We start from the raw sequence: 26,005 nt of genomic DNA on the forward strand, positions 1-26,005 counted from the left end.
CCACAAATGAAAGTTACAACTCTACCATGCAATGAAATAACCATATTTAAAAAGGATCCAGAAACGCTGCCACCTTCTCTGGGCCAGAGCTTATTTAAAATGAACAGAGGTGAAGTGGAAAAGTGTTCTGTGGTCCAACAAGGAAAAATTTCAAATTGTTTCCGAAAAGAATGGACATTGCATCCTCCAGGCTAAAGGCCACCCTATTTGTTATCAGCTCACAGTTTAAAAGCCAGCATCCATGACGACATGAGGCTATTTTAATGCACATGGCTTGGATGACTTGCACATCTGTGAAGGTGCCATTAATGCTGAATGATATATACAGGTTTTGGCAACATATGCTACCATCCAGACAACCTCTTTTTCAGGAAAGGCCTTACTTATTTCAGAAAGATAATGTGAAATAACATAATTACATTTTGTTTTTATTTACACTTTGCACAACATACCAACTTTTTTGGAAGCAGGATTGTAGGTAAATAGCTTCACAAATTCATGTGGTGAATTTTGGTCATATAACCATTAACTCCACCAGTCACACATTTCACTGCAGGGTTTTAATACATCACAGAAGAGAGTTCTGCTGTTACAATATCAAGCTTGTGACAATAGCAGAACCCTTTTTGGCCATTTTCAAAATGTTTCTACCATATACAACACATTCTTCATTGATTTGAAGAAGCATTTCACCATGCAAAGAATTGTTTAAGCATGGAAATTGTTCTATATAGAACTCTTGGTTCTAAACAGAGCCATTTCCTATAATTAACTGGAGAGTATAACTGGAATTATCGTAACAGAGTATATAAACATTTTCTTAAACATGGCACTGTTTTTTTGTGTGTTTCAAACCTCAGAAAACAAAATAATTACGGTAATATATATCATGCATCAAGACAATGTCTTCAAATATATTGATGTTGTATTTTTGCCATATTGCCCACCTCTAGTTTACTGTCTACATAGCCAAGTGTGAAGTTAAATGTAAAGTTTATTTCCCTAATACTGAAATGTTGCAACATGCAATAAACAGGGCTGACAAACAATTGAAATATAGTATATAACTATTAACAACGATACAGTAATTGTGATTAATTGTATACATATGTTTTGTCATCCATGATTAATCACATTTATTTGCTCAAATTTTTCTGATCATATCTTGGATTTCATCAATGCCTAAAAAACAATGACTGACTGCAAGTGTGGTTACAGAGAGACCTGGAATACCATGGAAACAGCTAAGCAACACTTTAGCAACCACCTTTGATACCATAACAACAATCTAGAATAATATTGCAACAGCCTTGCAACAGCTTGGCAACCACCCTTGATTCCACAGCAACAACTTTGTCATGCCAACTTTGTTTACAAGCTTTTACCTTCTAGCAATTACAACTAACTTATTCCTTCTCTTTCTAGAATTACTGTTTAAAGCTAGATGCTAACTTGGTCTCAATACACAGCAAAATTGAATACCAGTTGATCAAAGCCCTTATTCGTGCATGACCCTGCAGAGAAATTCCTGGTGATTCCTTCCAGTTTCCATTGTGTTTCTAAGGCAATGTGTTTACCAGTTCTGAGAGTATTATCATTATGTTAAAGGAATGTGCACATTAGTCAGTTGTTACAAACTAAGACATGACTTAAGGATTTGTGGCACAACTGAATTCAGTTAAAGGCGGGTCTGAAACTATTGCTCACTTAATCACTACAAACTACGTACAAACTTATGAAAAAATGATGCAACTCAGTCCAGGCACATGAGGTGCTTCAAATCTAAAACAACTAACACCATTATAAAAAAAAAAATAGAATGGATAGAATTTAGCCTTTATGCACTGGGCAAGCAGTCCTGTTTTTTGTGTAGCCTGGGTTAAAAATCTGTTTATTGTTTATAATATAATATATGTAAAATATTCTCTTGCGTTTACAGTTCATTTAAAACACACACGCTTACTTTTGTTAAAATATGATCCGGTTTCTTTAAGAGCAGAGCTCCCCCCGCAAAGCTAGGTTGGAACGTACTAGCTCAACATGTGCTTTCTGCCAGCAATATAGATTAACTTTTATCTCATTGGTTTAGTCCGTATAACTAGCCTATGGTGGCGCTCTGGGGGTGGGACTTAGGGAGACGGGAGAGTGAGCGTGATCGAGAGCGAGTGAGACGCGGAGTAGCGACGAACGGAGAGCGACGGGAGATAGCAGTAGCAAGGAGGTTTGGAGAAAGTTCTGTGAAGTTCCAGAGAGTTCTAAAGCTTGTAGCTTTATAAATTGTTCTAGCTGAGTTCAGTGTACAACTGACAGTGGACTGATTTAGAGTAGTAAAGCCACAGTGAAGGAGTTTTGCTGTGTGCGCTCTGTTAGCTGCTTGATTAGCTACCGCTGCTAACTCTGAGTACTGGAGGTCTGTTCACTCGTGCTTCGAGGGAGGACATTAACCAGATATCGTTCTGAACTGCCGCGTTGTTCAGAGTTCCTCTGGCTCCGAGGGAGGTCCTGCTCTGCTGCGTGCTGTTTCTGTCGTGAGTTGTGTGAGACTGCCGCTATTCCGACCACTGCTCCACTAGCTACCAGAGGTAACCTTGTGTTATTTGGCTCTACGAGCGAAGAGGCCATTTTCTGTTTTTACGGCCACAACGTACCCGAGCAACGACACAGGCCTGCAACGAAGGGTGTGTGTGTGTGAGAGCGCTCGTGTGTGTGTGGGCCCACATTTAGTTCTGAGTTTTGTTTATTAAGTTACCGTGAAGCTAAAAGCTACTATTATTAATCTGTTAAGTTTGTATTAGAACTAAGTTGGATACTGCAATTGAAAAGTGAGTCGTTTAGTTGAATTATTGGGATATTGAGAGACTGCTTGAAATAGGAGCTCATTCCAGTTATCTAGAGTATTCTATATACATATATATTTTTGTATATTTTTTTATTTGACAAAGGGATATATTGCATTATTATTACTATATATGTACCTATTTTTTATATTGAATATAATTATATCGACTCTATTATACTTGTGTCATATGCATTTACTTTCTGGGGTTTTAAGTTTTAAGTTATGCTAAAGACAAATCAGCCCATCTATCATAACTGCTAATAGCATCAGGTTTATAGGAATAATATAGCAGTTTGACATAGTCAAGAGTTTCTTAAAAGAACCCGCAGCCCCTCGTTTTAGTAACTTTCATCCAGAGACAAGGGGAAGGGAAGCGAGGGCGCTACATTTGCAATTGGCTTTGGCTCTGCAATGAAATATAAAACCCCTACTATCTTTCTTTTTCAGTTAGTTGCTTTGCACTTGCGTTGACAGATGTATTCTGCCAATCAAGTGTGCCAATCAAATTATCGCCTAAAACAAATCGCGGTTTGGGTTTTATTTTTTTGCACGGGAACAGAGCAATTTGATGGTTTGAAAATACATCATACATTTTTAGCAGAACATTTTCCCAAGAACTGCAGACACCCCCGTTTATTCTGTTGATGCACAAATGATTTCACTTAGTGCTTCATTTTGAAACTTTGTTTTGAACATTGGGGGTTTCCACAAAAAAAAACACTGGTACATATAAAACAGCACTGTCTGCCTTAGTCTCATTAACTCCACAAATCAGACCTAAGTGGTACAGCAACATTTAAATGTGCCATCAACATTTAAGGGCTAAGTTCATGGATGATGCTTGGGTTTCTCCTTAAGTTGCTCCAAACCTGATGATGCATTTACATGTTGGTGTTGACAAAAACATGGTTCTGTGCCTCATACACACTGTAATCAGTTACAATGGTTAAAGAATGGTGGCATGCATCCATGTAACAGTTGCTATGGTGACAGTAATAGAATAACAGTGAGGTGAATTGTAATGTAGAGTGGGGCAAAAAATTATTTAGTCAGCTACTGATTGTGCAAGTTCTCCTACTCAGAAAGATGAGAGAGGTCTGTAATTTTCATCATAGGTACACTTCAACTATGAGAGACAAAATGAGAAAAAAAATCCAGGATATCACATTGTAGGATTTTTAAAGAATTTATTAGTAAAATGTGGTGGAAAATAAGTATTTGGTCACCCATAAACAAGCAAGATTTCTGGCTCTCACAGACCTGTAACAGACCTTCTGGCTCTCACAGACCTGTAACAGACCTTCTTCTTTAAGAAGCTCTACTGTCCTCCACTCATTACCTGTATCAATGGCATCTGTTATACCTCGTTATCTGTATTAAAGACACCTGTCCACAGCCTCAAACAGTCAGACTCCAAATTCAACCATGGCCAAGACCAAAGAGCTGTCGAAGGACACCAGGAAGAAAATTGTAGACCTGCACCAGGCTGGGAGGAGTGAATCTACAATAGGCAAGCAGGTTGGTGTGAATAAATCAACTGTGGGAGCAATTGTAAGAAAATGGAAGACATACAAGACCATTGATAATCTCCCTCGATCTGGGGCCCCACGCAAGATCTCATCCCGTGGGGTCAAAATGATCATGAAAACAGTGAGCAAAAAATCCCAGAACTACACAGAGGGACCTGATGAATGACCTGCAGAGAGCTGGGACCAAAGTAACAAAGGCTATCCTCAGTAAGACACGATGCCAAGAGGGACTCAAGTCCTGCAGTGCCAGGCGTGTCCCCCTGCTTAAGCCAGTACATGTCCAGGCCCATCTGAAGTTTGCCAGAGAGCATATGGATGATCCAGAAGAGGACTGGGAGAATATCATGTGGTCATATGAAACCAAAATAGAACTTTTTGGTAAAAACTCAACTCGTTGTGTTTGGAGGAAGAAGAATGCTGAGTTGCATCCCAAGAACACCATACCTGCTGTGAAGCATGGGGGTGGAAACATCAGGCTTTGGGGCTGTTTTTCTGCAAAGGGGACAGGACAACTGATCCGTGTTAAGTGAAGAATGAACGGGGCCATGTATCATGAGATTTTAAGCCAAAGCCTCCTTCTGTCAGTGAGAGAATTGAAGATGGAACGTGGCTGGGTCTTCCAGCATGATAATGATCCCAAACACACTGCTCGGGCAACGAAGGAGTGGCTCCGTAAAAAAGCATTTCAAGGTCCTGGAGTGGCCTAGCCAGTCTCCAGACCTCAACCCCATAGAAAATTTGTGGAGGGAGTTGAAAGTCCGTGTTGCCCAGCAACAGCCCCAAAACATCACTGCTCTAGAGGAGATCTGCGGGAGGAATGGGCCAAAATACCAGCTACAGTGTGTGCAAACCTGTTGAAGACTTGCAGGAAACGTTTGACGTCTGTCATTGCCAACAAAGGTTATGTTACAAAGTATTGAGTTGAACTTTTGTTATTGACCAAATACTTATTTTCCACCATAATTTACAAATAAATTCTTTAAAAATCCTACTATGTGATTTCCTGGATTTTTTTTCTCATTTTGTCACTCATAGTTGAAGTGTATCTATGATGAAAATTACAGACCTCTCTCATCTTTCTAAGTAGGAGAACTTGCACAATCAGTGGCTGACTAAATACTTTTTTGCCCCACTGTATAGCAATAGCTCTTAGGGGATTTGCAGTGTTACGTTAGCACCAATCTGACAGTGGTGTACACGTAGTTTCCCAAACATGGTTAAAACTCCCTATGCCAGCTGAAGAATTACTCTAGTAGATATTCATGGCAACTTTTTTTTACTTTGTATGTTACAAATTTGGTTAAACAAAATCAGTCTTTTCGAGGGTATGTTTAGTATGATTTAAGGCCTTTTTCTTTTAAGACGAGTTTAAACATAAAAAAACAATATCTCCAAAAGTACACAATGTCTGAAATCTGACCCAACTATAATTTCCTTTTGGTGCAGTTTTAAGGACAGAAAGGGCTAGTGTGGTTAAAAGTTAACCTGATATGGTCGATTGGCTTATGTGGTCTTGTGGTTCATCATCTCATATGACGTCCCCATTGCCAAACCGCTGAGAGTCATCACCGTCCACTCTTCAGGAATAACCATAGTAGTCCTGTGTGAACTACATGGGGCTAACTTGTGGACACTATTATATGTCCTTCCCTCTCCTCACATCAAACTACGACTCACAAACAAATATGGGACACCTCCCTCTAACAAACTCGCAAATGGCAAGTATGCAGAGAGGGTGGAGACTAGTTCAAATCAAGAGTGGATATAGTTTTTCTAACATTGATGCTCATTCTGAGCTCTAACCTGCATTTATCACAACCAAAAACCAAACAGCAAGTATGGCTCATCTAATTCAATTGCTTTTAGCTGTCTGCATGACTTCTACAGCTCTTGGTAAGTTACAGATTTCGAAGTATTAGCTCAACATAACACAAATTCCAAATAATAATGAATGATGACGATCACATTTTCTTTTCTTTAAGCCCTGGTTGTGACACCTGCACCAGGTAATGATGGACATTAAGCACTACTTGACACATTTACGTGCTACAGTCATGCCCTGAAGAGCTTTAACATTGTTTTTCTGTCTGTTTTTTAGTATTAGACTGGGATGAATTAGTGAAAGGTAAAGAGGACAGCTGTGCATTTCAGTGCTGCGGTTCAAAAAATCACCCAAAATCTCCAGTAAAGCCAGTATCTAAACTGATTCTTGTACTTTGTAGAGCCTTATAGGTGTTTCTTCTTTCCCTTTAGAGTCCATGCAAGACAGACACCCTGAAACAGAGTATTTTTCTGTGCATAACCCTTCATGCTCACCTTGTCCATCAGGATGGCTGACCTACAGCAGGCGCTGCTTCAAGTATGTTGACCAAGGCATGGCCTGGATCTCTGCTGAGGTAAGCCTCATTATATTCACTTAGTCCAAGAAAGCACTACAGTATCCAAAATTGGTCTTATATCCTTTCAAAGAAGTCATCACATTAACTTTTTCATCCCTCTATCATTCCTTCTTTTCAGAGAATAGATTGAAATGTATTAACAGTGTATTAAGGGTTGCCACTGTGAACTATAAAAGCAAGAAATTCGATCACATTCTGTGTTGCACAGGAAAGAAGATGGTCAGGAGAAAAAAAAAAAAATGGCAAATGTTTTACAACCAAAACCAAGCTTAAAATTACATAACCTCACATTCTCCTCACCTCTCCAGTGGAACAGATGCTTATCTCTAATGCAGGCTGTGAAAACCACAACCGTTTTAACAGGATGTGAAACCTGCTTACCTTCTAACATCGTAGCCTCTGACATTTAATCACCGTACAGTGCACAGCCTTATCTATATCTAAGAGGAGAATGCCATCATTTTTTTTATATTTCTACGTAATTCAATCACTGAGATGTAGACAAAGTCATTCAGAGTGGTTTGATATGAAGTCAGTTATTGTAGAAAAACGTACTCAAATTTCTTTACAGTGGTGGTGATAGAAACCAGGGGTCACCGTGTCTACAACACAAATATAGCCATTTTATTTTGCATGCAGTGTTGCTAATGGTAAAACAGAGGTTAATAAGTGCTCTATTTTGATATACACCCTGTGTTTACTGCTACATGTTAGATTTAAAAAAAATAAATCTTAAAAGCAGTATAAATCAGGCAGTCATGCATATACAGAGGTACATGAAGGTATGCATGTCTGAGGAGGCTGATTTACTGTAAACACATCTAAAGATAAAAGATATGATGCTGGACTTTGATTTGACCATGACCAGCAAAGACTTCACCTTCATCAATTCATTAGTCATATAATCTTATAATTATATAATCAATATAATCAGTGTGCACCTTTAAGTGATGCAATATTTATGCATTATTTATGAAATAATGATGACAACAGTAACAACAACAGCCACAACCCAGCCCAACAAATCATCTTTGAGATCTATGATTTAATTCTCCCAACTTTATTTGATTTGATAAGTTTTCATCTTCCATGTAAATGAATGAACTTGAGAAAGTTCATGAGAAATAAGGAATTTTCAGTATTACATTTGTTTATTCGGGTTATTATTGTTATTATTATTGTTATTATTATTATTATTATTGTTAAGTGACCCATATTAGTCATACAACGGGGAAATTTCATCCTCTGCAATCGAAGCCATCCGTGCGGTGAAACACCACATACACACTACTGAATACACACACTAGTGGGCACTGAGCACACTTGCCCGGAGCAGTGGGCAGCTCTATCTGCAGCACCCGGAGAGCAGTTGGGGCTAAGGTGCCTTGCTCAAGGGCACCACAGTCACATCCTATCAGCTCAGGGGATCGAACCGGTGACCTTCCCCTGGTTCTTAGGCTGGTTCCCTAACCTCAAGCCCATGAGTTTTATACCATATTGAGCTCCTTAATTACTGAGTCAGTGAAGAAATGGTACATGTTCACTGTGTGTAGACAAATGCAGACATGTTGGGCTGAGGGTCCCAAAAAGTCATTGTATTAAACACCCCTTCATAAGTGACATATTTTGCCAATCTTCCCAGTGAAAATATGGTAACATTCTCTACAAATGTTCCTTTTTTCTGCAAATTATAGTCACAGTTTCAGAGTTATTTAGTGCACAATTATTATTATTATTTTCTATATGTTAAATGTAGCAATTAAATAGTAATTGTGCAATAAAATGTTCAGAAGTGTGTTTTCTGTACAGGATATATTAACATATTTACACTTAAACATTTTAGCTGTCTGCTAACTAATATTATTACATGTAATTGTACATGTAATTTGACCACCCAAACTGTTGCATATGACTGTACACACACCTATCTAGACACCACCACACTATTGGTTTCAGGGATCAGGCAGAACTTTCTGTGAAAGAGCTTTTAGGAGCTTTAAGTTGCTCATTATGAGATGCCTGGTGCCTATCACTACCACCGTGAACAAATCTGACTCTAAGTTTTTCTAGAATGGAACATTTCACTCCAACCCCCTCTGAATGACTTTGCTTACATCTTAACCATGTAATCATGCAGAAAATAAGCACAAATCTTGCTTTTTTTGATTTTTTTTCTGAAATAAAGAAATGTGTGAAATATGTTTAGTTCATTTTCATTTAATAGAATCATCATGTTTGTTGTATTTAAACATTTTGTTTTTGTTGTATTTCAATTATTTTAGCAGGTTTAATGTTAACTTGCATTCAATTCTTAAAATTGCAAACAAAAATTGTCCAATCAGTGTGTGACGGTCAGACAGATTTGCAGACGCTCGCAGATAAGATGCGGTGACTTTAATGATCCACTCAGTCCAAAGGGTAACTCACAACTCACAGTGTAAGATCCAGTCCAGTAATCGAAAACATGAAACCATCCGAAAAAAGGGCAACAGTATCCAAGGGGGAAAACACAAATCATACACGGGTAAACTCGTCCAAAGTTCAATACACGAAATACACAGAATAACAGAATCAGGGAACACTCAGTGATTGTCTAAACAATACTTCACAAGGTTCTCAACCTGATTCCCTGTTTAAATATTAGTAGAGCACGAGCATCAGGTGAAAGGAGTTCAATAATCAGGCGACTGAGAGCGCTGATAGGTGCGTGGGGAAACCACGTGACCTGTCTGAGAATCCTGGGGGTTGGAGTTTTCAAAGACCGAGTCCCCTAGCACGTGATCGATCATGTGGTCTCCCCTAGCACTCTGGGAGATGAAGTCCAGCTCCTTCGCAGAATGCACGACACAGTGTTTTACTCTCAGTACGTAGTTTCTATGTAGATACAGCCAAGTGAGCTCTCCCACTGGTTAGGACTTCAGGAACTGACCTGAAGACCTAACATGATATATTAACCATTGACATAAATAGGAATTGAAGGTGAAGTCAAACAGTAAGTCCAATTTTGTGAGTTCTGGAAGTCCTAGATATGTTACTGGCTGTGAGTACAAGTGCTAGCCTGACCAATGCACTTCAATCAGATGTTAGAATTGTTAACTGGTGGCTCTATGCTTCCCCTGAAGGAGTGTGACAAGGTAAAAGTGTATGCAAATGTCTGTTATAGTCTTCAAGTTAAATATGAAAGAAATTAGTGTTATCACAGAGGTGTGAATATATTAATATACCTAAAGAATATTAAAATAGAACATCAGACCTCATGCGGCTCTTCTTATTCTTGTATTGATGTCAAGAACTTAATTCTGATTGCATCAAATGTAAATGCACAGCTAACATATTTATTCTCTTTCTAGAGGCACTGTTTAAGCCTGGGTGCCAATTTGGTCTCAATACACCATGAAAATGAATACCAGCTGGTCAAGGCCCTGATCCGCGCTCATGATCCTAAAGAGAATCCTACGTGGATCGGACTCTCAGACTGTCAGGAGGTACAGTGATGTTAAAGCAGGATTTTAGAACCTGTGCACATTGCATACAAAACAAACTGCAACAAAATATTTATTTATTTATATTTCACTGTTGTTGGAAGAAAACTTTGTATCTCCATTTTTGACATTTTTCAGTTTTTGACATTATTTGAAAATACCTGTTGTCCTTTGTGTGTAAATTTCATGAGAAATGCGCTAAAAGAAATGACCCAGAATGACTGTAATAAAAGTATATTTCCATTGACTTACATTAAAGGTAAAGTAGGTTACCATTTTGGAGATACAAGGGTTTCTTTCAGGCAACAGCAATTTGCTAAATTTTCACATTTAATGGTTCAGATCATCCAACCAATTATAATATAACATAAAGACAACACGAGTAAACACAAAATGCAGCTTTTAACTGATCATTTAGTTTGTTGAAAATAAATTTATTTAAAGCCTATATCACCCATGTGAAAAAGTGATTGTCTCCCAAAACCTAATAACTCATGCCTTTCTAGCCTGCTTTACATTGCCAAACAGGTTTTATTTAAGTGATGTTTAGATTCAACAGGTCTACCAGTCATTATGTCTAGGTATGGCTAAATTTAACCCAGTAGTCAAGTGAATTTGGTTAACTGGTTGATTTAGTAGCTGAGGGGGTAATTACTTTTGCACATAGGGCCATGTAGGAGTGAAGAGCATTTTTTTCTTAAATCAAATCATTAAAAAAAAACATTTTGTGTTTACTTGGGATAACTTTGTCTAATGTTAAAAGTAGTTGGATTGGAAACATTAAAGAATGAAAAATATACAAAAAAATAGAAGAAATTCAGCACAGCACTGTATTCCTGAACCTTTCATCGACTGCTCAGAGCTGGTCAGCTGGGCACTAGTACATCCTAAGACATCTTTTTCTTGCTGCACATTTTCTGCAATACATAATTTTAAAAAGACATCTGTTTTTCAAGGTGAAAATGAAGAAAAACTTTTTTGTTTTGGTTTTCTAGGCAGGAAAGGGGAAAAAGTTCAAAATTTCTAAATAATTCAACAGCCGAGATGTAAAGTCATTCAGAGTGGTTTGATGTGAAATCATTCATTGAAAAGAAATGTACTCAGATTTCTTTGAAGTGGTGATAGGAACAAGGGGTCCCAATGTCTACAACACAAATATAGACATTTTATTTACTATGCAAAACAATCAGTAAACCTACATGTGTCCTTTGAGTTTTATATGTAATGTTGATGATAGTAAAATAATGGTAAGTTCTTTGGAAACTATTTGGCTTTATAGCTCCCTGCATGTATCTCTCCACCCATAAAATATTTAAAATATTTTAAGTAGAAACTTCATCTCAAAACTAAAGGTTTTAAGCATCATGCAGTGTATTTATGATCATCTATTAGAAGCTGGCCAAAGGTAGATAAGGAGATGTTAACCAAGATAACCAAGAAAACCATGCTAGACTGCTGAAAATGTGTTAATAATACCAACATTTTTAAATAAGCTGTGAGTTTCTGAAATTGTGTTTAAAGCTGCACTGTATAAGTTTTGGGGATTTGGAGATCTCCCTGGTGGAAGTGTGCTATTGCACAAAATATGTAATAAAAAATTGTTTCATATTACTATCACAATCACTGCCACCTTACTATATTCTTAAGTACTTAAATCTGGTGTACATACTGTAAATTTCTCTATATTGTCTTAAATTATTAGTAAAGTGTTTATTTTTACATAAGTGGCTGCAACTGTAACAACTGCAATTTCCCCCTGGGATCAATAAAGGAATCTAAATCTGAATGAGGAAAAACATTTTATACATGGGTTGTGCTTTGTAGCCTTCTCCAAGAGGACGAATCTGAAGATTGAAGATTCTTTCTATTGAATTTTTAAAAAGTCATAATTTACATCCAGAATTTGTTTACATTCTACCTTAATGTTGGTCAAGTTGTCCAGTGAAGACAACCTGAAGTCTTGGTAAGGCAATGCAATACTTCATGTAATAGCATTTTTATGCAGCAGGTCTAGGTGGGAGCTACTTTTCTTAATAGCATTTTTATTAAATTTTCTTGTTTTGTGTAACAATTTTCTTAAAATCTAATAATAATAACTCAACATCACACTATACCATGAGATATCAGCCCATCCATCCATCCATCCATTATCTTCCACTTCTCCGGGGTTTGGGTCGCGGGGGCAGCATCCTAAGCAATGAGGCCCAGACCTCCCTTTCCCCAGCCACTTCCACTAGCTCTCCAAGGGGGATTCCGAGGCGCTCCGAGGCCAGCTGGGCGATATAGTCACGCCAGCGTGTTCTGGGTCTTCCCCGGGGTCTCCTCCCAGGTGGACTTGTCTGTGACACCTCCCGAGGGAGGCGTCCAGGAGGCATCCTAACCAGATGCCCGAACCACCTCAGCTGACTCCTCTCGATGTGAAGAAGCAGCGGCTCTACTCCGGGTCCCTCCCGGATGACCGAACTTCTCACCCTATCTCTAAGGGAGAGTCCAGACACCCTGCGGAGGAAACTCATTTCGGCCGCTTGTATTCGCGATCTTATTCTTTCGGTCATTACCCAAAGCTCATGACCATAGGTGAGGGTGGGAATGTAGATCGACCGGTAAATCGAGAGCCTTGCCTTATGGCTCAGCTCTTTATTTACCACAACAGACCGGTAAAGAGCCCGCATCACTGCTGACCCAGCACCAATCCGCCTGTCAATCTCCCGCTCCCTTGTACCATCACTCGTGAACAAGACCCCGAGATACTTGAACTCCTCCACTTGAGGCAAGAGCCATGAGAAACCCAGAGAGGGCTCTCCACCCTTTTCCGCATGAGAACCATGGTCTCGGATTTGGAGGTACTGATCCTCATCCCGGCCGCTTCACACTCGGCTGCAAACCGATCCAGCGAAAGCTGAAGTTCGCGGCCTGATGTCCCCAATAGGACCACATCATCTGCAAACAGCAGCGATGTGACCCTGAGGTCACCAAACTGGACACCCTCCATCCCCTGACTGCACCTAGAAATTCTATCCATAAAAATTATGAATAGAATCGGTGACAAAGGGCAGCCCTGATGGAGTCCAACTCTCACTGGGAATGAGTCTGACTTACTGCCGGCCATGCGAACCAAACTCCTGCTTTGTTTGTACAGGGCCTGAATGGCTCGTAGCAAAGAGCCATGTACCCCGTACTCCCGAAGCACCTCCCACAGAATACCCCGGGGAACACAGTCGAATACCTTCTCCAGATCCACAAAGCACATGTGGACTGGTTGGGCAAACTCCCATGAACCCTCCAGAATCCTGGAGAGGGTGAAGAGTTGGTCCAGTGTTCCATGACCAGGACGGAACCCGCACTGCTCCTCCTGGATCCGAAGTTCAACTATAAGCCGGACTCTCTTCTCCAATACCCCTGCATAGACTTTACCAGGGAGGCTGAGGAGTGTGATTCCCCTGTAGTTGGAACACACCCTCCGGTCCCCTTTTTTTAAAAAGAGGCACCACCCCCCCCAGTCTGCCAATCCAGTGGCACCGCCCACGATGTCCACGCAATGTTGAAAAGGCGTGTCAGCCAAGACAGCCCCACAACATCCAGAGCCTTGAGGAACTCAGGGCGGATCTCATCCACCCCTGGAGCCTTGCCACCAAGGAGCTTCTTAACTACCTTAGCGACTTTGGCTTCAGTAATGGACAAGCCTATTCCCATGTCCCCAGACTCTGCCTCCTCACCGGAGAACGTGTCGGTGGGATTGAGAAGGTCCTCAGAGTATTCCTTCCACCACCCAATGATGTCTTCAGTCGAAGTCAGCAGCACACCATCTCCACCATATACAGTGCTAGTGGCACGCTGCTTTCCCCTTCTGAGTCGCATGATGGTTTGCCAGAATCTTTTCGGAGCCGATTTAAAGTCACTTTCCAAGGCCTCACCAAACTCCTCCCATACACGGGTTTTTGCCTTGGCGACGACTGAAGCCGCAGATCGCTTGGCCTGTCAATACCTGCCAGCTGCCTCTGGTGTCCCACAGGCCAACCATGCCCGGTAGGACTCCTTCTTCAGCTTGACGGCATCTCTCACCTGGGGTTCGAGGATTACCGCCCGACAGGCACCAACTACCTTACGGCCACAGCTACAGTCAGCCGCTTCAACAATGGAGGAAAGGAACATGGCCCATTCTGAGTCAATGTCCCCCACCTCCCCCGATATCTGGTCAAAGTTCTGACGGAGGTGTGAGTTGAAGATCAATCTGACAGGTTCTTCTGCCAGAAGTTCCCAGCAAACCCTCACTATACGTTTGGGCTTGCCTGGTCTGACTGGCATCTTCCCCCACCACCTGATCCAACTCACCACCAGGTGGTGATCAGTTGACAGCTCAGCTCCTCTCTTTACCCGAGTGTCCAAAACACATGGCCGCAAGTCCGATGACACGACTACAAAGTCAATCATTGAACTGCGGCCTAGGGTGTCCTGGTGCCATGTGCACTCATGGACATCCTTGTGTTCAAACATGGTGTTCGTGATGGACAAACAGTGGTTAGCACAGAAGTCCAAAAAATGAACACCACTCGGGTTCAGATCAGAGAGGCCATTCCTCCCAATCACACCCCTCCAGGTCTCACTGTCATTGCCCACGTGAGCATTAAAGTCCCCCAGTAGGACAATAGCGTCTCCAGGAGGAGCACTTTCAAGCACCCTTTCCAAGGACTCTAAGAAAGCTGGGTCCTCTGAACTGCTGTTCGGTGCATAAGCACAGACAGCAGTCAGGACCCGTTCCCCAACCCGAAGGCGTAGGGAAGCTACCCTCTCGTCCACCGGAGAAAACCCCAACATACAGGCACCGAGTCGAGGGGCTATGAGAAAGCCCACACCTGCCCGCCGCCTCTCACCATGGTTGATGCTCAAATGGTTGGCTAATAGCAGGAATAGATGGAAGTAAAGGGGAGCAGGTTTCAGTGTTCAGACATACCAAGTCTCCCGGAAGTCGTGGGAGTCTCCCGCATATCAATAATGTCTCCCTGATGCCCGGAAGTCAGATAAAATCTCCCAGAATCCAGAAGTAGTGGCCCAAGAGTGAACACAAACGCGCACGCAGGCGACACAGACTTTTCCCCCCAATCGCGTGTGGGAAAGGGGGGGAGAGGGAGAGACCCGCGCTCCCCTCGTGTGCATATTCATGAAGCGCATGCAAAACAGAGAGGGTTCTGATTGGCCTGTTCTCTCTAAAGAGTCTGTGAGTCAGCCAATCAGTTTTTAGTGTGGGCGGGCAGTGTTTTTTCCCCTCCTGGACGGGATGCGTTCAGTGACAGAAGGAGCATCATGGCGGAGGGAGGGAAAGCGGATGCAGGGCCTTCCAAAAAGAAGAAATATAAAACTCATTTTACCTCTGACTACTCTTAAATATATCCATGTCTGGTCAAAGTAAAGAACAATGACAGTCTTGCCCGCTGTACAGTTTGTAATACTGATTTCAGAATTATGATAGAAAAAAAAAATGTGTAGAAAGTTAGGTAGGCTAATGTCAGCCTTTGCTGTAAAAAGAAGTTCTGTAAGTTTGTGGAGCTTAAAGTAAAGTTACGTTTGTTGCATAAGATGTATTGTATTTTTTTTTTTGTTTGCAGTGGACGGGGGGTGGGGGGGGTGTTGGGAGAAGTGTCTCCCTGAAATAAATTTTTGCAAGTTGGGATGTCTGAGTGTTTGATTAGGCTTACCAGCTAACTGGCAAGTGTGGCAAGTCCTAATGTATGAAGACACATCCTTTTTTAGTTTTGGCCAAAAAAATTGCTGTAGTATTCCATTGTAGGTCTTTCTAACCCCAAATGTCCTGACACATCATGAGTTGTCTGCAAAACAAGGCTGCGAAACTGTTTTGGCACTACAATTTGCAAAATAGTGTGTCCCACAAAATGCCGTGTGGAGCCCATCTTCTCAACAAGAGGCCACCTTCCAAAAAGTAACCTGAAGGCAGATCTTTAATAACAGAGGCAGGCAGGACTGTATTAAATAATTCACCAAAAGAAGGATCAGCATGTTTCTCTCTAGCCAACACTTCAGGTGAAACAAAGAGGCATGAAGGAAATCAAACATTTTACCCTCTGAAATTCCTACTAGGGATGAAGGATCCATGGGTGGGGAAATTTAACCATGGCATGCGTCACCACACAAGACAAATATCTCAGGAGGAACATTCTGCTCCAAATCATCCATTCGAGTGACTGGTGTGGAAGACACAACCAAAGATGATAGAAAATCTCTCCACACATGTTCTCCTGCAAGATTATTACCCAGAATCAGATGCACTTGTTCTACTGGCAAACTAGACCGCACACCCAATTGCACCTCTTCCTGGACCAGACTTTAAAACAACCCTATGTAAAGGAACAGACAAAACATTCAGTCCAATTCCCCTAACCAAAACATCACTGTCTGTAGAGGAATCAGAAGAAAAAGGCAGCACAGATTCTAATATAAAAGACTCTAATTCTAATAGGGACCTCCTGGGTAGAGTCCACTAAACAGATGGCAAATACTTAGAATCATAGAACTTCCTAGTAACAGGCTCAATCACAGAAGGGGCAGTAGCCATCAGGTTAACAGGTTTCACAGGGCCAGAAGTGTAAGGGTCACAGATTCGCAGACGAACACAGATGAAAGACGAAAGTGATTTAATAAAGTTAAATCCCGAATCATCACAAAAGGGGCAAAACATACACGTAATCCAAGTCCAAAGTTCAAAAAACATGAATCCAATAATACAGGCAAAGGTACACAAAGGGCGACGCAGAAGTCAGAAGTCAAACATGAATCACAAAGTCGAAAAACCATATATACCATCAAACAAAGAACGCTCAGTAAGTCTCTAAGAACAATACTTTGCAACGGACAAACTAAAAGCCCAGGCTTAAGTACTCTATGCTATGACTCACCTGATGAGCAAGACAGGTGAACCCAGTCAGTAATCGGGAGACTGAGATCTTTGATAGGAGCGTTGTGTGGTCTCCTGTGAGTGCTCTGTCACGTGATACTCTGGGAGTCCACTTGAGTCCACTTCCTCCATAGGAGGTCCTGGTTGCGTGACAAGGAGCACTCCTAGAAGCCTTAGAAGGACTCCATCTTCGTCCTCAAGATGAGACATTAGTTTTTCAGTGATCACTGGCATGACAGTAATGGCATACATTTTAAAGATTTCTATCCTTAGGGAAACAATACAACTGATCCCCTACAGTGTCAGTATTCAACCCAGTTCTAGAAGAAGGACGCCAAGCCCAGCCCCTTTTAACAGGCTCTCTACGGAACCTGCAGCCAAGCGAGGTCTTATTAATCAAAACAAATAATTTGCCAAAACAGCAGCATCATATGCAGTCTTGACTTTACGCTCATTTACACAGGTAGCAAGGCAATTAGAAACAGAATTTTGAAAATGTTCCAGTACAATTCAATCTTTTAGATCATCTAAAGTCTTAACACCTGATGCTGTATACCAGCGATTGAAATGTAATGAAATACCCCTCGCAAATTCTACATGTGTTTGCCTCTCCCCTTTCCACCACAACCTAAATTTTTGCCTGTATGCCTCTGAAACCAATTCATACGCTTGTAATACAGCAGTTTTAACCACTTGAGAATCTGCTGCATCCTCTGCACTGAGCCTTACCAGTAAACACACACTGTAACAACATGGTGTGCTCTACATCATGGCATGCCCTTGCATCAGCCAGATGCTCAAACAGTGAAAAATACCTGTCAACATCCCTTTCATCAACCTAGGCAGCAACTGAAGATGCTTAACTACATCAAAACCAGGTAACTCAGTCAACAAAAAGCATGCCAGCCTTAACCAAATCCAAACGGTATCGCTCAACTTCAAGTCACTTTTTCCATAATTGTAATGGATTTTGTATGGTGTAACTTTTAGGGACATTAAACGCTACAGATGTCTGGTTCCTATCAGCACCATTGTGAACATTCAGACTTGGTAAGTTTCTTTGGATTAGGACATTTCAAATCAAACCACTCTGAAAGACTTTGTTTACATCTTATGGCTTGATGTACACTTGAAAATAACATCATTAAGTATTCGACCGCTTGACTTTTCAGGAAAAAATGTGGATCTGGTCTGATGGCTCCAAACTGGATTACACCAACTGGAACTCAAACGAGCCCAATTTCTCTAATGGAGAGTGCTGTGTGCATATGAACTGGGCTGGTATGTTTAAGTTAGAAGCCTTTTATTCGTTGTCATCCTGTTTTCAACTTCCAAAACGTCTATAGATTCCTTTTAATTCCCAGTACTTTTTTCCTCTACTTTCAGATCAGAAGAACTGGAACGACATTCCATGTACTCAATACAAATATCCCTTTGTTTGTGCCAGGAATCTTGCCTGAAATTCTGATCGACCACAGAATTAACATAGTTGTACTTGTTGTATTGCTTAGGTCTGTAACACTTTACAATACTGGCCCTCAAATAAGCATGTATTATTACTTAACTAATGCTTTTATCACAGTTATCCCTTGTCATGTCATAGGAATTAAATTTCTAATAATCCATTAATCATAAAATGTTGACACAATGTCAAAGGCATCAAAAGCACAATGTAAAGAATATCGTGCCTTAAAAAAAACACAACTTCTGGTTTCATACAGATACGTGCGTTAGTTATTAGCTTATAATTTGCATTACCCAACATCTCCATGAGACATGCCTCATAGAAGGGGTCTTAATTAATGTAGTAAGTTACAGACTGAGTTAGAATTATGTTAATAATTAATTAATGCCATTCTCAATAGTTATTCAGTTGATTCAGTTCTTTATTACTGAATACACATCATTATTTCCTAATGCGTTATGTATTAGTCCATGCATTAATTTAATAATAATACATTTACTGTGCTAAGTATTAAGACATGCTTATTAGTGGACCAGTATTGCAAGTGTTACCACTATGTCAGTATAGTAGCTGTGAACTGTTTTTGTTTCCAGTACAAATACAGTTTAAAGAAAAGCTGAAGACTTAGGTTGTGTTCAGATTTCAGGCAAATTGAATTTGTTTCTCAAATCAGATCTTTGGAGATGACTGTCCATACTGTTATTCGCAAGTGATTAGATCAGATTTGGGTATCTCGACATCACCAACCTTCTGCATGGGTTGTCATGGTAATGAGGCATCATTAACTATGTAGCTATACTGGTGGTGCAGATTTCAAATGTGGATGCAGGAGAGATGGAGGTGCATCACCTCACCATCCAAATTCCTCAAAATTCTGTGTCAGAAGCATGAATCTTTGCCACTGCTGTTAAATCCCAGCACCTCTGTCACTCTCGATTTGACATTGTCATTGTTTGTTGAGTTGCGAGAGACAAAACAGACACTTTGATATCCGATTTTAGTGGTCAGAGCTTCCAGACTGAGATGCATCTGCAAAAAATCTGATTGGAATCACACACACACACATATACATATATACTTCACAATGATGTCATCTATATTTTAGTTTTACCCTGTAGCATATAATATAGAGGCATAGTTGTTCTGTAGGTTATGTTTTTGTCAAATTCTTGGCTGGAGAGTCCCCTCCTCTACTGCAGAGATCACTCTGCCTTGAGTTCTAATCTGCCGACTGCTCATCTAAAGGCTGTTTAGTCATCAGTCTTTCTATATATAGCCTGTATTCTGTAACGGTTTTTTGTAAAGTCTTGTTTGAGCCTATTCTGTCAATCTAAGCCTTGTGATATACTGTTCTTTGTGTTTTTGACCGTGTGCCTGTCTACATGTTTTGCTTATTTTAGATTTTGTCTTTCTTTGGTTGCCTCAGACTGATCTATTTTCCCCTTTTTGAACTGCATTGGATTTTTTTCCTCTGCTGTTAATGTTGTTGGCTCACAGCCTGAATCCTGTTTCAAGTCTTTTCATGGCATTTGGCAGAAGCTCTTATCCAGAGCGACTTACAATTTGATTATTTTACACAGGAAGGCCAAGGTGGTGTTAGGATTCTTGCCCAAGGACTCTTATAGATGTAGTGTAGGGTGGTTACTCAGGTGGGAATTGAACCCCAGTCTACAGCGCAGAAGGCAGAGGTGTTACCGACTACACTATCCCAACCACCATTTTCATCATTGTTACAGACGTTTATCTGTACAGTAAACATGTGTGTTCCAAACTCACCTACTTTACAAAAATTAGACATAAACAAATAAACAAAACATTGTGATTTAATGTGTGTGAGAGTGTTAGTTTAACCATTTCCAGAGCTCTCCTCAAGGAAGTCTAGCCATTCCCATTCAGTATCAAGGTTACCTAAACAATCCCTTATTAAACTAAATCAGATGTGCTTCATTATTTCATTATTTCCTGATGTGTTATGCATTAGTCCATGCATTAATTTGCTGTGCTAAGTATTAAGACATGCTTATTATGGGGGGCAGTCATGGCTGGAGGTTAGGGAACTGGCCCTGTGACCGGAAGGTTGCCGGTTCTATCCCCAAGGCTGACAGTCCATGACTGAGGTGTCCTTGAGCAAGACACCTAACCCCCAACTGCTCCCCGGGCGCCGTGTATAGGGCTGCCCACCGCTGCGGGCAGGTGTGCTCACTGCCCTCTAGAGTGTGTGTTCACTAGTGTGGATGTGGTGTTTCACTTCATGGATGGGTTAAATGCGGAGGTGGAATTTCCCCATTTGTGGGATCAAAAAAGTATCACTTAACTTATTAGTGGACCAGTATTGCAAGTGTTACCACTATGTCAGTACAGTAGCTGTTTTGTGTTCAGAACAAATACAGTTTAAAAAGAATCTGAAGACTTAGGCGGTGTTCCGATTGCAGGCAAATTGGATTTGTTTCTAAAATCAGATCTTTGGAGATGACTGTCCGCACTGATTTGCAAGTGATCAGATCAGATTTGATTATCCAGACATCCCCAACTTTCTCCATGTGTTGCCATGGTAATGATGTTGAGGCATCAATAACTATGTAGCTATACTGGTGATGCAGATTTCAAATGTGGATGCAGGAGTGATGGAAATGCATCACCTCACCCTTCGAATTCTGAGTTCACTGAGAATTCAGGAACCAAAGAAATAGATTTAAGATGCAAGTTCTAAGATGTTTATATGAGTAACATTGTAGTCCTGAAGTCCTTAAATTTATCTTTGTTGAACTGTTGTGCTACATACATAATGGGCCAAGAAATTATTCTGTAGCCTAGTTCAGGTTGTCCTTATTTTTCCACAGGGCCTTGCCCCATACACTTATGAGACATCCATATCTACAGCTACGATTAGCCAATGCAGTCTTGGCTCAAGCAGCTGATGTTGGTTGGTTTGTGTGAATGTGATGATGAAAGACATCAGGTGCAATTTAGACTGTGTGAAGATTCCACCATACAAGTCTATGCACATTGTGACATCATATGTGTCGCCCTCCACTGGAAATGTACACTCAACACTCCATCTACTGTGACGTTGTGACATCATATGTACATTGTGACATCATATGTGTCACCCTCCACTGGAAATGTACACTCAACACTCTATCTATTGTTCTGTAGTTTAGAGCAGAGGCCAACTTTTATCAATGGGACAATTTAAAGCTTAGATTTAAAGTCTAAAATGGTTAGGTATTAGGATTTTCACTTCACACTAACAATCTTTGCACTTGATTATAATACTAACTGCAGGCAAAGGCCATTATCACTATGATTTCTTTAAAAATGTAAGAAAAATGTTTAAACAAGATTTATGTTTGCCTATCTAAGTTATTTTACCTTAGAGCCAAATAATGTGAAAATCCCATCATAGAAAATGTGTCAGAAATGTTGAAAAAGTCTAAAGAAAATAAGATGAATGAATTAATTATTAAAAAATGAATTAATTATTAAATATTGATTAAATAAATATTAACTGAGCAAAAGATGGAGAAAATATTTTAACTACTTTCAGATGGTTAAACATGCATCGGGTCAGGTTGACCCTGGAACATTATTGTGGTTCCTTACAGTTGAACATTACAGGAGGCTTAACTATGCCACCATCATCCCAGAGTCCAACGGTTAACAATGTGATCTACTGGGCAAGGGGCTGGCTAACTCCTCTCCTGGTTGAAAGAGGCTACCATTGCAGCTGTATGTGCTATAGTCTGATCCCTGATTGACTAATATGCTCTTAGTCATCCAATGATTCATGACTCTGAGGTCCTTCTGACAAAGTGTACTTTGTGAAGGAAAAGACAGGAATTACACACACACACACTTTGCTGGCAAAGCTCAGGAACGTCTGATGTTCTGGGTAGATAAGGATATGAAAATATGCCCAAAAATGCAGCCATACAGCAACCATCTGGTCTCCTGCCTCCTTTAGTGCATCTTACCGGTGATATCTCAGGAGCAAATTACTTAGACAAAATTTGCAAGATGTGATAAGAAAATTGTGGCACCAGTTGAATTAAGGAAGATAATGACAGTCGGTGGACACTTGAATTTAATCCTTTATGAGTTTGGAAAGATCAGAAACCATTTCCATTCTCATTTGACATAAATCCTGTTTACCTCCAAAGTTTCTAATATCCAGGCAGTTTACCTTTACCACTGATCCCAATTGATCCAGCACCCAAACAAGAGACGTCAATGCGCTATATGTCAAATGTGAAAGAGTTCAGTAAAATCATTGCAGAAAGCAACAAAACAACTTAGATATTCTATCAGGTCTGTCAATATTTGGATGTTGACAAAGTTATGTAATGTTATGTTATTTAAACTTTGGCTGGAGTTAAACTTATATAATGAATTTGAGGTCAAATTGCAGACTTTGAGTTTTAATTCGAGGGCAAATCAGGTGAGCAGAGTAAGAAATAAAGCCATTTGTATCCATAGGCCCCTAGTTTAGGGGCTGTAACAAAGTAACAATCATACATTAAACTAACTTTTAAAACCTGGTTGGAGATCCTTTGCAGTCAATGACTACCCGAACCCACATACATCACCAGCAATGTGTGGAAATGATTGCAGTTATGTTTCACACTGTTCACATTGTTCATAAACACTTTCAAATTAAAGCTGAGAGTACCTATGAGTTCTGAAACCTGTATCATGTAATTTCAACTACAATTTGCCATGGTAGACAGCTAAAATAACAATAGTTTTGATGGTGTCTAAATATTTATAGAGCCGATTGTATATTCCTGTTGATTTAAACACTATAAAAATGTGATTTTATTAAGTGATTTTTATCTATTAGTATTTTTGAAATGATGAACAAACATCTACACATGCACATATATTGAAAAAGATAAATTTTGTTCATGGGGTGCACACTTTTTTACAACACTGTAAATATTAGAAGTGCAGAGCTCCAGTTTTCTTTACTGTGCTTATATACTGTCTATACTTACTCTGTAATGGTCCACACCTGCACAGGGATGGCTTGTTAGCATGTGACAGTGCCAAAAGCATCTAAGAAGCATAGAAAAAGCTAGAAAGTATAACAAGAATAAATGTATTAATTAACTATTTACTTAATTAATTAATTTTCTTTGGAAGTGAAAACTAAGGAAGGAAGACGGTTAGGAAAAATGGAACAGTGGAACAGTTCCTCCACAGTGTCATCTAGTCTTGAGAGAAGTCTTGTGACTGGATCCTATGGGGAGGCTTTGGTGCCAAGAACTCTACAAGATCTGTTTCAGTGAGGTTACCACTGACAGCTGCTCTAATGGTTTTTATGAACCTGTGACAAGCTAGCACTCTGCTCAGTGTATCATTCCCAAAATAAGGTTAGAACATATTAAAGTAATCTCTAAAGCGAAAAAATTACTAATCGAAATACATGGTTAGTTTGGTACTTTCATTACGTTGTACAACCCATTTATAGCTATATAGATTGTAGCTATATAGATTGAATCCCATACCTAGCTGAAATGAACATTGTCACAGAAGTGGTACGGTACTAACAAAACAACTATTTTATAATGACATTTGATTAAAAAAAAATACATTAACTCACTTGAATATCTCACGCTTTTTTATGTTGGTACATGTTATGCCAGATAAGCTAGCTTAGCAACTAGCTAATGTTAAGTAACTTTACCAACAGTTAAAACTTGTTTAACCTGGTTCAGAAATATTAATTCAGCGCACCTACCTTTTCAATATTCCTACACCTAGACATACTAACCACAGATTTGGGCATATCAACCCCTATACAAGCTTTATTATGATTTATTAATTTGTTCATTTATTTTTAAGATAGCATTTTTGAAAGTTCATGATCAATCTGCATAATACAAAACAAAACTCTGGTGTCACATCTCAGGCAGAGTCGGTTGCCATTTCCCAGAATGTGTCAGGAGATCACATGAATGTGGACAATCGCTCGTGCACCTATCACGATCCAGAAGCCTTTCAATAGGCTTTGACGGAACAGGGACAACTTCTGGGACGACACCAACAGGTCCTGTCCGGAGTGACTCATTCACCTGAGTCCATCGCTAATCAACAAGCTGAACAGCAGGCTCAATTGACACAACTAGTAACCAGTGTAAGAGGATTGACGCGCCAACTGTAAAGCATGAACGTAGCTGAACCGCCAGTCAGTTCAGGGATTTCTACCATGTCAGCTGAACCCTTCGATGTTGTTTTCCCAGTACGTAAGTACCCTGATAAATGTAGAGGGTTTCTGCTTCAGTGCTCAGTATTTTTTGATAACACTCCCGTTAGCTCTGATCAATTGAAAATTGCTTTTATAGTTTCTAGACTAGCCGATAAGGCTTTAGAAAAGGCTACCGCTAGCTGGGCTGAGATCCACCATCTCTCATATAAACAGTTTATCAAGGACTTCAGAACGGTGTTTAATCATCCCTACAAAGTGAAGCTGAGCTGAATGAATGCTTTTGATGAAACTACGTCAAGGAAGTCGTTCTGTGGTTGACTATTCATTAGTTTAGAACTCTCGCCGCTAGCAGTGGCTGGAACGAGGCAGCCCTTTTGGTCATGTTTCGCCATGGACTCAATGTGGACATATTAAGTGAATTGTCATGTAAAGATGATGATGATCTGAAACTAGATCAACTTATCACACTAGCCATCAGACTAGATCATTTAATCAACCACCGGAACGAGACCAAGGGTGAGAAGAAACAAAAAAGAGTACCAACCATAATGAGGCTCAGACCAGGAACCACTGATACAGCCAAGCCAATGCAATGTGACCCATCTTGGTAATCATGAGAAGAACGTTAGCATCGCTTTGACAACAGACTATGTTGGTATGGAGGAAAGGCTTGACAACAAGTGTAGGAACGTCCAGTCAGGCCACAAAAATGACCCCTGGACAGCACGTGGAGTTTATATGACTGTGGACAATCGCTTGCGCAACTATCAGCGCTTGCAATCCCCTGATTATTGATTACACACACCTGTATTGATTGACCTATTTAGCCTAGTATTTAAGCCCGGACTTTGAAACCAGCCATTAGGGGTGTATTTTGTGTACTTCTGGCGCCGGTCCCAAGCCCGGATAAATGGTGAAGGTTGCGTCAGGAAGGGCATCCAGCATAAAACTTGTGCCAAAACTATCATGCAGGTCACAAATATGATTGCCATACCGGATCAGTCGAGGCCCGGGTTAACAATGACCGCCTCCGGTGCTGTTGACCAGCAGGGTGCCGGTGGAAATTGGACTACTGTAGGTCGAAGACCATCAAAGAGGAGAGGAGGAAGGCAGGTTAGAAAACAGTGAGAGAGAAGGAAAGGCAGGAGTGTGGAGGTCAGAGTAGGGACTCTGAAC

The 26,005-nt window shown here is 40.4% G+C and overlaps 2 protein-coding genes across 4 annotated transcripts in view; one reads left to right on the forward strand and one right to left on the reverse strand.

The window, feature by feature from the left end:
* LOC108413049 (alanine aminotransferase 2-like) overlaps positions 1 to 25,477 on the reverse strand; it is a 46,292-nt gene extending 20,815 nt beyond the window's left edge. Inside the window, exon 1 of one of the 2 annotated variants that reach the window (XM_017685363.2) lies at positions 25,374 to 25,477. The gene's annotated coding sequence lies outside the window, so the exon portion shown is untranslated. Of the gene's footprint in view, positions 1 to 17,157; positions 17,178 to 25,373 lie in introns of those variants that run through there. The other variant, XM_017685364.2, reaches the window with a different exon arrangement.
* LOC108413050 (ladderlectin-like) lies at positions 1,393 to 20,563 on the forward strand. Of its 2 annotated transcripts, XM_017685365.2 has the most exons (7): positions 5,474 to 6,261; positions 6,351 to 6,374; positions 6,467 to 6,493; positions 6,622 to 6,764; positions 10,118 to 10,252; positions 18,329 to 18,437; positions 18,543 to 20,563. In XM_017685365.2, exons 1-7 carry the CDS (start codon positions 6,207 to 6,209, stop codon positions 18,614 to 18,616), a joined length of 567 nt encoding a protein of 188 aa, XP_017540854.1. In that variant the 5' UTR covers positions 5,474 to 6,206; the 3' UTR covers positions 18,617 to 20,563. The 2 variants fall into 2 exon arrangements, with proteins under 2 accessions (XP_037401458.1, XP_017540854.1); XM_037545561.1 differs by lacking the exons at positions 5,474 to 6,261; positions 6,351 to 6,374; positions 6,467 to 6,493 and adding an exon at positions 1,393 to 2,678.
* Positions 25,478 to 26,005: the final 528 nt, after the last annotated feature.

This window comes from Pygocentrus nattereri, chromosome 2, assembly GCF_015220715.1.
Source record: "Pygocentrus nattereri isolate fPygNat1 chromosome 2, fPygNat1.pri, whole genome shotgun sequence".
NCBI lineage: Eukaryota > Metazoa > Chordata > Actinopteri > Characiformes > Serrasalmidae > Pygocentrus > Pygocentrus nattereri.

What these genes read in the sequence shown, in the direction of transcription:
- LOC108413050 (XM_017685365.2), top strand. Translation starts at nt 6,207, where the DNA reads ATGGCTCATCTAATTCAATTGCTTTTAGCTGTCTGCATGACTTCTACA. An exon ending in GGTTGTGACACCTGCACCAG is followed by an intron (nt 6,375 to 6,466) that starts GTAATGATGGAC and finishes TCTGTTTTTTAG; the next exon opens with TATTAGACTGGGATGAATTA. An exon ending in GACTCTCAGACTGTCAGGAG is followed by an intron (nt 10,253 to 18,328) that starts GTACAGTGATGT and finishes TTGACTTTTCAG; the next exon opens with GAAAAAATGTGGATCTGGTC.